The 12,817-nt window shown below is 33.3% G+C and overlaps 6 protein-coding genes and 1 non-coding gene across 7 annotated transcripts; 2 read left to right on the plus strand and 5 right to left on the minus strand.

The window, feature by feature from the left end:
- Positions 1-142: 142 nt before the first annotated feature.
- On the plus strand, positions 143-1,655 carry CCC1 (Ccc1p; the record flags this gene model as incomplete). Its single annotated transcript, XM_020191171.1, has 2 exons — positions 143-775; positions 944-1,655. Exons 1-2 carry the CDS (start codon positions 597-599, stop codon positions 1,653-1,655), a joined length of 891 nt encoding a protein of 296 aa, XP_020048956.1. The 5' UTR covers positions 143-596.
- A 586-nt stretch (positions 1,656-2,241) lies between these two features.
- ASCRUDRAFT_80108 (uncharacterized protein) lies at positions 2,242-3,600 on the minus strand (the record flags this gene model as incomplete). The annotated part of the gene is made up of 1 exon (XM_020194458.1): positions 2,242-3,600. The coding sequence occupies one exon, from the start codon at positions 3,598-3,600 to the stop codon at positions 2,242-2,244; it is 1,359 nt and encodes a 452-aa protein (XP_020048957.1).
- Positions 3,601-4,266: 666 nt separating this feature from the next.
- Positions 4,267-5,577, plus strand: RHO3 (Rho family GTPase RHO3). The gene is made up of 2 exons (XM_020192894.1): positions 4,267-4,631; positions 4,784-5,577. The coding sequence occupies exons 1-2, from the start codon at positions 4,601-4,603 to the stop codon at positions 5,461-5,463; spliced, it is 711 nt and encodes a 236-aa protein (XP_020048958.1). The 5' UTR covers positions 4,267-4,600; the 3' UTR covers positions 5,464-5,577.
- A 358-nt stretch (positions 5,578-5,935) lies between these two features.
- ASCRUDRAFT_t38 lies at positions 5,936-6,009 on the minus strand. The gene has a single exon. It is a non-coding gene; the product is annotated as a tRNA-Asn (tRNA).
- A 536-nt stretch (positions 6,010-6,545) lies between these two features.
- On the minus strand, positions 6,546-8,630 carry ASCRUDRAFT_80110 (uncharacterized protein; the record flags this gene model as incomplete). The annotated part of the gene is made up of 1 exon (XM_020194459.1): positions 6,546-8,630. One exon carries the CDS (start codon positions 8,628-8,630, stop codon positions 6,546-6,548), a length of 2,085 nt encoding a protein of 694 aa, XP_020048959.1.
- Positions 8,631-9,555: 925 nt separating this feature from the next.
- On the minus strand, positions 9,556-11,343 carry ASCRUDRAFT_18311 (uncharacterized protein; the record flags this gene model as incomplete). The annotated part of the gene is made up of 1 exon (XM_020189535.1): positions 9,556-11,343. A coding segment is annotated over one exon (1,788 nt), but the record flags the coding sequence as incomplete, so codon positions are not given.
- Positions 11,344-11,926: 583 nt separating this feature from the next.
- Positions 11,927-12,497, minus strand: ASCRUDRAFT_136976 (uncharacterized protein). The gene has a single exon (XM_020189117.1). It carries the CDS (start codon positions 12,304-12,306, stop codon positions 11,995-11,997), a length of 312 nt encoding a protein of 103 aa, XP_020048961.1. The 5' UTR covers positions 12,307-12,497; the 3' UTR covers positions 11,927-11,994.
- Positions 12,498-12,817: the final 320 nt, after the last annotated feature.

Raw genomic sequence — 12,817 nt, forward strand, 5'->3', positions numbered from 1 at the left:
TATTTTGTAATGTGTAATGTGCATTATTTTTGTATTATTTTTGTATTAATTTTGTATTATTTTTAAATTTCAGATTTATTTTTTTTTTAAATTTTGCATTTGCATTCGCAGTTAATTATTATTATTAAACTTTTATTCCCATGTTTGTTCCCTTTCTCTCATACTTACATAAATATATATATTTATTTATATTTATATATAAGTATTCTTCACTATCCCTTTTTTTTCTGTCTTTTTCTGTCTTTTGATTTCTTCTTTTTCTTCTTTTTCTTCTTCTCTTCTGCTTTTATTTTCTCTTTATTTCACTCATACTTGTACTTACTCCAAGTCTTACACTTACGCTATTAGTCCACTTTTCTTTGTAACTCACAAAGTCATTCAACTTTCAACTCAAAAATTACAACCCTTTGTCTTTTTCTTTTATTATTTATATCCAACTTTCCTTACTTCTGCTTCATTTTCTAATTAATCTTAATTATACATCAACTATATATCTACCACTACTTACTTCATATCACTCATCTCTCCCTTGGATTTATATCAATTTACTCTGATCTACCGAATAATTAATTATACAATCGATTTAAAAAAAAAAGATGTCCTTGGTCGCTGTGAAAAATATCATCTCTTCTGTTATAAGTCAGCAAAAGCTCAAATCAAATCCTGATAACAAATCCTTGAATTACAACACCTATGATTCCTCCAACTATGGCTCAACCTCCTCCTGTGAAGACTATAACTACTTTGACAGATCTCAAACAATTGCCGACGAAGAGTCCTTAATCGCTAGTCCAACTCTTTCCACAAACACTCTAACCAACAATAATAACAATAACAACAACAACAACAACAAAATCTCGGCTCTTGTTAATAACAACAACGAACAGCAACTATTATTACCACAATCCAACCTCTCCATCGCTTCGGGCACCACAACCGCCAGCAATGACTCTAATAGCCAATCATCCTCTACCTTTGATCCAAGAGTAATGAGCGATATAATCATCGGTCTAAGTGATGGTTTAACTGTTCCCTTTGCTCTTACCGCCGGTTTGTCCTCTCTTGGTGACTCAAAACTAGTTATAACCGGCGGTTTTGCTGAACTAGTCTCTGGTGCTATTTCCATGGGTCTCGGTGGTTATTTGGCTGCAAAATCAGAATCACAATACTATCACAACGAAGTCTCAAAGGAAAAATCCCTCTTCTTCAAAAACCCTGAATCAATTGAATCAAATGTTGTCGACATACTCAAGGATATCGGAATATCAAACCAAAATATTCACTCCCTCTTTATCCACGACCTAGAGCAAAAACCAAACAAAATGATCGACTTTATTATTCGCTATGGTAAAGACCTAGAAGAACCCGCTGAAAATAGACAGTTCACCTCCGCTCTAACTATCGGTATAAGCTATTTTCTTGGGGGCTTCATACCTCTTATCCCTTATTTTTTCGTTTCAACCGTCAACATCGGTCTAATAATCAGCTGTATTGTCATGATGATCACCTTATTCCTCTTTGGCTATGTCAAAACTTGGGTTTCTCTTGGTAACGACACAAGCTTGGCCTATAAATCTTATGAGGGTATCCAAATGGTTCTTGTGGGTGGTTTTGCTGCCGCTTGTGCTTGGGGTTTTGTCAGATTGCTCGAATGATATTTATATCCATAAAATGATATTGATATTGATATTGATATTGATATTAATATTAATAATAAAAATGAAAAAAAGAATCAAAAAAGAATCAAAAATTATCACTCATTTACAAAAGATTGTCTTGCCCACTTCCTCACTTCCTTCCTGTTTAAGCTTTAATTCATTGTATTATACATTCCACTTTTAAACTATCACTCTATATTATCAAATTGATTTTGATCTCTATATTGATCCTGATGCTGTTCCCTTATTACTGAATATATTCTTCAATACTATTCCGCTCCTTTCCCTCTTTCTTATCAACTCCATTTCAATTTCCCCATTACTCTGCTTTTTCTAGAAAATGGCGGTTATTATTTATCAACTCCTTTTCAATCGCCCCCTTTTGGTTTCAGTATAACAATAACAGGTATAGTAAATGCGTTTGGTCCTTCATTTCTATTTTTATACTTATATATCTCCTCTTATGATAAATGTTTCCTTTTTTTACTCTTTTTTATCTCTTTTTTATCTCTCTTATACTCTATTATCAATACAAATAAATAATTACAATTACTCTATCCAATCACATTGCTAGAATCAATAATCACTCACCTTCTGCTTGTTTGAGAGTTATAACTGGAATCTTGCTACTTTCACTTTCCTTGGTATTCTCAGTACTTTTACCAGGTTCACGATCCTCTTCCACCTCTTTGGGCTCATCCACCTCTTTGGGCTCTTCTATTTTGGGTATTTCCTGCTTTGGCCCACTTGTTATTTTGTGTTCCTCATGTTCCTCATTTGGCCTGGATCTAGAACTTTCAGTCTCTCCAGGCTTCTTAGGCTTCTCAGGATTGCCATACCAGGCAATGCATTCTATCTTGTAACCTGTAAAACTCTTGATCTGCCTCTTTTTCTTCACCCATTTTCGCACAGGAATCTTGTTCTTCACATCCAACTTGAAATTGATCAAATTATTGGCGATCAACGTGTTGGAATTCAATAGACTTTTAGACACATTGCTGAGATTATAATTACTGTAATAACTACTGGGATTGGCAACCGGATTGCTGTTCCCAGCAGCGCTAACTCCAGCTCCGGCACCTGAAACACCACTGGAATTGTTCGCCATGTTGCTCAAACTCAAACTGCTGTTGTTGTTGTGGCTGTTGTACATGGACTCAGGCGCAGGAGACGACATCATCGATCGTTTTCCAGAGCTATTGATATTCAAGTTCAAGTTGGTTCGTCCTGCTCGCTGGCCTCCTCCCCGGCCTCTTCTTCGAAACACAGACAGACTGTTGTTGCCCTTGAGATTGAGATTGAGATTGAGATTGAGATTAAGACTGGTCTTGCCCTTCACTGGTGTATTAGTGCTGTTGCCAGAGATCGATAGTGGTGTTAGGTTTCCATCGTCTTTTACCGATGGTGCTAATGCAGGACTCGAAACAAGACTTGATTCACCATCGTTTGAATCATTGAACAGATCATGTGTGTTGTTGTTGTTGTTGTTGTTGTTGTTGTTGTTATTATTATTATTATTATTATTATTATTCGTGTTGCTGTTGCTTTGATAGGTTTTTGATGCCACAGGAGATGTTGAAATATTAGAATCAGAGTGGAGTGGTGTCCCAAAATTTGAATTCGAGTTTGAATTTGAATTTGAATTATACGTATTTAATCGGGTTCTTTTCTTTCTTGGTAGTGGAAGTGATAATAATTGTTCATTATGGTCCTCATTCTCATTCTCCTCATTATTAAGATTGGAATTATCTAGATTACTCATGTTCTCATCTTCATTGTCCATATCATTATCTTCGTCACTTTTACTATCAATGGTGTTATTAAATTTTTTCAACAAGTTAGACGATATCTTCAATTTGACAACATAATTCTGTGGTTTTCGGGAACTGTTCCTTGGTTTGGTTGTTTTACTGGCTTTAGCCCGATACGATCGTGGTTTCATTATGATATAATATAGTATAGTATAGTATAGTATAATATAGTATAATATAGTATAATACTGATTTTCGTTTTCCAATAAATTACATCAAGTCTAGCTTGACCCAAATCTAGTATAATTTATCTTGATCTAACTCAAATAATTTGATTTGATTGATTCAAATCAGAAATAAAAAAAATGAAAATTCTAAAAATAATTAAAGGAGAAAACACAGAAAAATGAAGAAAATAACACTTTTATATACCTCCTCTCCATAAAAGTTTTATCTAAACCATCTCTCCTTTGTTGTGTTAATTCCGCACATGACGGATCAACAGCTCGGAGATAAAATCCGTTGAAAATCCGTGTAAACTCGCGCAGATCCGTTACAAATCCGCAGAGACACACATTCAACCACGTGGCAGACCAAATGACTCGCGCGTGTGTCCTCCTTCTGAAGGGCTGTTCCGCGCTTATCCAGCTTATATCCGTGCTCTTCGCGGTAGCATTTCTTTTCCCCATGCCTGTTCATACTAAATACAGCACGGATGCATTTATCCGTGTCAAACGTCAGCTGACCTGACTCTCTTACATTATTTTCTTCAATAAGTTCCAATTCCACTTAAAGTAACTCTACATTTCTGGTTTAAAATCTCATTTTTACTTATTAAGAATTTAAAATACCATATTAATTTCCACATATCTGTCAACCTGCTCAGTTGTTCTGCTAGTTTCGTATCCCACTATCTTTCCAATCAATTTACTGTAAAGATTAACAAAATTAACAGCTCCAATAAAACATATTTTACAGCAGCCAAGTAACAACCATAAAACACCCACGAAACAACAATTTTCAAATACTAAAACTGTTTTTTTTTTGTTTCATCATAGTCTTTTTAAATTGCTTTGCCTTCACTATATATTTAATATCTGATATCATTATCACTAGTCTATTGATACATCACTTTTCTTTATTTCCAATTAATTTGAATAAAATCACCAATATTTATAATCTTTTTGAAAAATGCCTTTATGTGGAAGTGGTAAAAAACCTGGTATGTATTTATCAATATCAATATCAATATAAAACTCACCACAAGTATTCAAAAAATAAAAAAAAAAATTAACAATCTTCATCAATATTATAAATATACTCATAAACTAACTCTCTTCTATTTTTTTTCCCTTGCTTTCCCTTTGCATTAAGAACAACGTAAAATTGTTATCTTAGGTGATGGTGCTTGCGGTAAAACCTCGCTATTAAACGTCTTTACTAGAGGTTACTTTCCCCAAGTTTATGAACCAACCGTTTTTGAAAATTATGTTCATGATATATTCGTTGATGGTAAACCTGTTCAGCTATCCCTATGGGATACCGCAGGTCAAGAAGAATTCGACAGATTAAGATCATTAAGTTACAGCGATACTCACACCATCATGCTCTGCTTCTCTGTCGATTCTTATGACTCTTTGGAAAATGTTCAAACAAAATGGGTCGGCGAAATAACTGATCACTGTGAAGGTGTCTCCCTAGTTCTTGTTGCTCTTAAATGTGATTTGAGATCAAATGAGGATGATTTAAATACACCTTCAACTCCAACTAATAACATCAATGGCGATCAAAATACTATTCCAAATTCAAACCCAAATTCAAATAGTAATAACTCAAACAACAATAATGATCCAAAAAAGAAATTCATATCCTACGATGAAGGTTTAAACGTTGCTAAAAAGATCGGTGCTTTAAGTTACTTGGAATGTTCCGCTAAAAAAAATAGAGGTGTTAACGAAGCCTTCACTGAAGCTGCCAGATGTGCTCTTAATGCCAAACCCAAAGGTGCAGCTGAAGAACAATCCGATGACAAAAAAGGTTGTATTATTGTCTAATGTCAAAAGAAAAATAAAATTTATTTCAATTCAAAATTTCTTCATTATATTTATCATTTTCTTTTAATGTTAGTTTCCATCCTCAATTGATTTGCCCTGTTTTTTTGTTGGTCGTTTTTTTTTTTTCTTTTTTTTTCTCTTTTGATACAACTATTATCTACCTCTGCTTTTATCCTAGTTTATTTTAACTGTCTTAGTTTATCCTAATTTTATCTAAATTTTATTTTATTTTACACTATTTTACATCATTTTCTTTTGACTCTTTATAATCAAGTTACCCCTTCAGTTCTTTTATTTTAAATCTCAAAATTTAAACTCTGCCCTTTGACTTTAGTATATTTAATTATTAGTGCCAAAATAACAAGTTCAACAATCATCTCCACTATTAACCTAATTAAACCAACGTTTACGGATCCTGATTTTGACGAATTTACTGCTTTTACTTCTCAGCCAAACTAAAAAAAATTAAAGACGACCTCGGAGAGGATCGAACTCTCGATCTTGAGATTAACAGTCTCACGCCTTAACCAGCTTGGCCACGAAGTCTCTCCATGAGCACGTGCAAAATACTTACATGTTTGCGATCTTCAATTATTTTCCTCATTTTCAATAGCCACTTCCAAAACATAATAAAGAACAGTGGTCCTAAAATCAAGCATCTTTTAGGTACAAGAAAAGGATTCAAAATGTTGGTTAGTTTTTTAGAAAAGGCATGGGACCTTAACTCTTAAGATCCTAAACTTTTCTGTATCTGATTTGTGTAGGTTTTTCCCTGTAAGCTCAGGTTTCCCTAAACCTCGCTTAGAATTAAGGAGTTGGTTTCAGTTATTCTTAAACAACAGTTTATAGCTACTATTTAGGTCTACGAGCTCCATATGGCTGGCTCGCGGTCACAGAATATTAATAATTTTCCTCATTTTTGGAGTTTATTTTTGAAATTATCCTCAATAAAATCAATATGCCCACAAAAAATTTATTAACAATCGCTAAACAAGTAAACAAACGAGTAAATAAATAAATAAATAAAAACAATTAATTATTAGCTATTATCCGTTATACAATAACGCTTGCAACATTGCAATTTACTCTTGCTTAACCAACTTGCCAACCAATGCTGTCAAAGTGTCAAGTTTGGTTTCCAAATCATTAATCTTAGTCTTAACATCATCAAATGAATTATCAATATCTTTCTTGTTTTCATCATTACTAATATTCTCTTTAAAATTATAATTAACAGTTTGATTAAACTTAACCAAGTTCATAAAGAACTCAGGGTCTAAATTCTCTGCTTCTCTTTGAGCCCTTAATCCCTCATTGATAGCAATTGTATTTGCAACAATGCCTGAACTTGCAATCAATGACCCATCTTTATAGCTGTCTTCATAGCCATCTTCTAAATCCCATGGTGTATCAACCTCATTAGCATCATCAGCCAATCCTTTGAATCTGTTATATTGGACTCTTCTAGCTTCTTTAATCTCGTGCAACGCAATTGGTCCCAAAAATGGCCAATACACTATTAGCAAAAACCAGTAGTTAATTTTATCAAATAATAATGGAGGGCACCACCAATGAACTGGTAATGTTAGGCAGAAAAATTCAATGAGATTTATTGGAGGAATATACACATCTTCATCTGGTGATCGGGTATATCTTAGTGTCTTGTGTGCCATTAATGCCAAATACTCATCATTAGCTCTGGTGACAATATCTCTATAAGAACTATTATAAAGTGCTGCCAATATTTTTAATAATATGACATAAATCAAGAAGGAAAACAAGTAGTATAATAACCCAGAATATGGTGGATTTAATGATTCAAAGGGTTTGAAATCAACTCTTCCAATGGCTGTTAGTGACATTCGATATAAAAGCAATTTGACTGATTCAATGTGTCCATCAGCTGAATCTAACCCAATAAATCCCTGGAAGAATCCAATGTATATGACACTTAGCAACACAAAAAATAATAATGATTCCTTCATCATCTTTTGAATAACCACAATCATTACCCCAAAGAATTTATTTGAATCCAAAAATAAGAGCAACCTAATCCACATAAATGGTGCTGCTAGTGCCAAAAATTTGTATGAAACTTCTTGATATTCAAACTCTCTTTTGGAACCCTCTTTTTGTAAAATGGCAATAACTCTCAATACAAACGATGCTGTGATAATTCCATACATGGTATCATTGAACGCATTCCAAAATCCAATGTAGTTGTATCCAACATGGTATAATTTAATTGCTTCATCTAGAACAAAACTAGCTGTGAAAATATAAAACACTCCCTCTAAAAAGTTAATCTCAGGATTGGTATCATGAACGTTGATCACATAGGTATATAACGTCAAATAGATGATTGATATAACAACGTTGAATAAATTTTGGTATCTTGGAGCTTTAATTCTCTCTGGGTCGAAATGTGTTCTGAATGAAATCTTATCAAGGTCTTTATACATGAGATAGCAAGTTGGATGAATCGAGGATTGGACAATCCAACCTCTCCATAGATATTTAACACATCTTTGGAATCCTGCTGCACTTATAATATCAACTGAATGCATATCAACTGCTAATTCTAGTGCACTGGCAGGATTTGTATCCTTATCGTTAAGATTGATAACATAACGATGACACAAAACATTGATAAAAAGGAATTTTTCATCATTTTCAAAGTATTCAACAAATTTTTTAGCCAATAGTTCTGTGAATTGAGACTTTAAAACATAGTAATCTGAGTTATGTAAAGTCAACTCTGCCATTTGCTTGTACCATTTGCAAACATGAATTAAACAGAAAACTATAGAAGCTCTGAATTTTCTCGATGAAGTGTTGGGTTCCCCATTACCTTTACCACCACAGGCATTAAGTGAAACACCCATGATTTTGTTATTGGATAGCAACGTAGCAGGTTTGATCGATAAGTATTTGTCCTCAGGAATTAGCTTATCGATCAAGGTTTTCAAATTAAGACATATTCTCAAAATTTGTCTAGAATTTGGAGCATTTGTAAACAAATCAAGCACTTCTTCTGCCTCACTGTCATAAACCAACTGAAGCTCTGGGTCGATAGCAGGCACTGAGCAGAGAGCTGGAAGCGTTTGGTTTGAAGAGCCCGTAGATTCTTCGTTGTTGATGTGAACGTATAGCTGTGGGGAAGTCATATTGATTTTGATTTTGATTTCAATCCTAAGAAAAAGAAAAAAACCAAAGATGGTATCAAAGAAAAAAAAAAGAAAGGAGAGAAGCTTTCTTGAGGGATTGGGTGCTATATATATTCACAGATCATGCCATACATGAATATCGTATGAATTCCAATCTATGGTAAAAAAGAAGAGGTTGCATAAAACTAGAACCTGAAATTCAAACTGTTTTTTCAAGTTCAGGATCAATTGAAATTTGATTTGCACTCCAATTGGCCTACAGCATATCAATGGTAAGTTCTGTTTAAAGCAGTATCCCAAGCTCCAGAAATCTTAACCATCCACCATATCTCTCTAAACTCTGCAAATCTCCAGTTCTATCACCATCTTGGGCCGTATTCCAATAGGGCCAGACATTAATACCCAAACTCCACTTAAGGCTGCATCGCCCTGAGGAATGTGGATCAGCAACAGATAGCAGTGGAGGTATAAGTTATGGTTGTAAGAACAGCAAGAACAGCATTGGAACATTGCATAAATGAATATCTTCTGGCGATGAGCTGAGCTTTGAATCCCTTATCAGTTGAACCAAGGGAGGAGTCGATTCTTAGTCTGTTTTACAATCAAGATATGTTCGATGCAAAAGCTTGTGTGCAAGAGTCAATCTCAGGGAATCATTTACTAACTATGCTATCTCTATCTCTATCTTCGTATATATGTGTATATAACCAAGCCAAGTCAAAGACTATTCTTTATTGGCAACCAATTTCTCGACAAGAGCAGTCAAGCCATCGATTTTGCTTTTTAGTTCTTTTACATTGTCATCCTGTTTATTGCTGAATTTAGCAATGTTTTCAATTTGATCAGACATGGTGGTCATTTTCTTTTTAACATCTTCAAATGAGTTGTCAATTTCTATAATATCGTCGTTGTTATTAATATTTTTCTTGAAATTGTGATTTAATTTTTGATTAAATTGAACTAAATTCATGAAAAATTCAGGGTCCGCATTTTCACCTTCTCTTTGATTTCTCAATTCTTGGTTAATTGCTAAGGTGTTTGATATAATGCCTGAACTTGCAATCAATGACCCATCTTTATAGCTGTCTTCATAGCCATCTTCTAAATCCCATGGTGTATCAACCTCATTAGCATCATCAGCCAATCCTTTGAATCTGTTATATTGGACTCTTCTAGCTTCTTTAATTTCACTTATAGCTATTATAACTAAAAATGGTGAATACAAGACAGTTAAAATCCAATAATTTAATTTATCGAATACTAATGAAGGGCACCACCAATGAACTGGCAATGTTAGGCAGAAAAATTCAATAAGATTTAATGGAGGAATGTATAAATCTTCATCTGGGGATCTAATATACCTTAAAGTTTTATGAGCAGACAAAGCTAAATATTCATTGGTAGCATTTGCCACAATGAGAGCATACGAACTATTGTAAAGAGCACCAAGAATATTCAATAGGATAACCGAGATTAAAAACACAAACAAGTAATACAAGATACCTGAATATGGAGGAGCAAGTCTTTCGAAAGTACCGAAATCAGCACCACCAATAACAGTTGTAGCCATTTTATGTAATACCAATCGAGTCAAAGTGATTCTACCATCAGCAGAATCAAAGCCTAAAAAGCCCTGTAAAAAGCCAACAAAGATGATTAATAATAAGACAAAGAACAAAATTGATTCTTTCATCATTCGTTGAATAACAACAATCATTGCGCCAACAAATTTTTCTGCATCTAAATACAACAATAATCTTGTCCACATAAAGGGAGCAGCACAAGCCAAAATTTTATAGGATACTTCCTGATATAAATAAGCCTGTTTGGAACCAGTTTTTGATAATACAGCCATTATTCTCAAGACAAACGAGATAGAAACAATGGTATACATTGTGTCATTAAAGGCATTCCAAAAACCAAGATAATTGTAGCCAATATGATATAATTTAGTTATTTCATCTAATATGAAACCAGCCGTGAAAAGATAATAAACTGCTTCAAGAAAATTAATTTGTGGATCAATGTCGTGAATATTCAAAACAATGGAGAATAGTATTAAATAGAATAAAGAGAAGACAATTTCAAATAAATTTTGGTATTTTGGAGCTTTGATTCTTTCCGGAGAAAAATGGGCTCTAATTGAGATTTTATCAAGATCTTTATACATTACATAACAAGTTGGGTCATAAGATGATTGAACGATCCAACCTCTCCATAACCATTTAACACAACGTTGATAACCTGAAGAACTAATAAATAAAATTGAGTGCATATCAACGGCCAATTCTAAAGCATTTATAGGTTCAGAATCTTCACTGTTAAGATTAATAACATAACGATGACATAGCATATTAATGAAAAGATACTTCTCATCATTTTCAAAATGACCAATCATTTTTTTACCCAATAATTCTGTAAATTTTGCTTTCAAATTCAAAAATTCTGAATCATGTAAAGCAATTGAGGACATTTCCCTATACCATTTGCAAACAATTAAAAGACAAAAAATGATTGAAGCTCTATATTTTCTCGAAGTTGAATTTGATTCACCATCACCTTTTCCACCACATGATAACAAGGCTAATTGAATGATCTTTGAATTTGATAATAACGAATTAATATTTATAGATAAATAAGTTTCTTGAGAGATTAATTTGTCAATTAAACTTTTCAAATTTAAGCAAATTCTCAAAGTTTGTCTTGAGTTTGGAGCATCAGAATGACATTGCAACACTTGTAATTGTTCGTTATTAAGATCAAGCTGGTTTATCGTAGATAGGTTCTCTGGATCATTTTCAATTGTGCCAGTATTTGCAATCGATATTGGGGTGGTTGAAGAACTTGGTTCAGATGACTGTATATTGGATGGAGCAAGGATTGGTCTCATCTTAGCATTATTCAGAATAGACATTTTAATAAAATGCCAAAGAACAAAAACACTATTATTGTATTGTTGTATTTTAGTAAAAGAGCAAAGGAAATCAAAAAAGAAAAATGGCAGCTCTTTTGGACTAAATATATTTTTCAATCTACCTCATTAGAAAAAAAGAGAAGAAAAAAAACTATTTTTTGTAAAAATGCACCCATTTATCATGAAACTTAGCATTCAATTGGACAATAAAAGTTAAAATTCCTGATCGTCCTGTGGTTATGAAAAAAAATAACAAACTCAGAACTAAAAAAATACAAATTAAATGATCTTTTTTTTTTTGAATCATAATGGAAATTTCATTCAGTTGATTTTTTTGGTCAAAAATAAATATTTTTTTTCTGTTTTAGGGCCCCTCTGGGTGTGGGACATTTCCAAAGAAAACATGGCTTTGTGGAGAAAATCGCACACAAAACACAAAACGGATTCACGTCAAACGAAAGCAGTCATGTGAGACAACGCTTTTTTATTCGCGTATATGCGTAAATCTGCACGCATGGCACTTTTAGTGCATATTTGGTTTGAATCCTTTGTGGTGGATATTTCAAAGCTGTTATTTTGACTTTGAGTGTTTTTACAGAAATGTTTTATCACTTCACGTTCTGGAATTGAGCCTGAATATTGGCCAATGCTATGGCAAGACCAGAAATGAGAGTGCAATGCAAGCAGTATGACTAAGAATGAATGGGTTTGGGGTAGACGATGCTTTGTTATCGTTATAATAATGAAGTCTGAATTTAACATACAATGTTGTAAGCAAAATGATAATAAAATGAAACCAGATAAACCAGTGTATTTCTTACAGAGTTTACAATAGAAAGCAAAAACACTTTTTAATCAACTTCATAATCCTTCTACAAAGCTTGTTTAGTTTAATATGGTCAGGATAAGCACCGATTCAAGTAGATTGTGTTGATAAATCAAAGATGGTATCACCTCTGAACAGTATTATATTTCAACGAGATAATCCCAGATTAAACAATCGATTTGATATTTATGTATTATTCATTGAATATAATAGAGCCAAGTTCATATTGACCCATTGATATTATTGAAGGTGCAGCATCTGCATAGGATATATTCCTCAGAACAACACTTAATTGAACACGAAATTATATCCATTGATATGTTTTCCAGTATGCTTCCACTCGATTATAAGATATATAGATATGCTGAGTACTGTTCCCATTTTTCATTCATTCATCTGTCTTTAAATCAACAAATTACCAATAGACATTGTGGTTATTCAGTTTAT

The sequence above is a fragment of the Ascoidea rubescens genome (assembly GCF_001661345.1).
Source record: "Ascoidea rubescens DSM 1968 unplaced genomic scaffold ASCRUscaffold_3, whole genome shotgun sequence".
NCBI lineage: Eukaryota > Fungi > Ascomycota > Saccharomycetes > Ascoideales > Ascoideaceae > Ascoidea > Ascoidea rubescens.

Bases quoted from the DNA above. Each gene is read 5' to 3' on its own strand.
- RHO3 (XM_020192894.1), top strand. From the start codon at position 4,601: ATGCCTTTATGTGGAAGTGGTAAAAAACCTG. The intron at 4,632-4,783 runs GTATGTATTTAT...CTTTGCATTAAG, and splicing joins TGGAAGTGGTAAAAAACCTG to AACAACGTAAAATTGTTATC.
- ASCRUDRAFT_136976 (XM_020189117.1), bottom strand. From the start codon at position 12,306: ATGTTAAATTCAGACTTCATTATTATAACGATAACAAAGCATCGTCTA.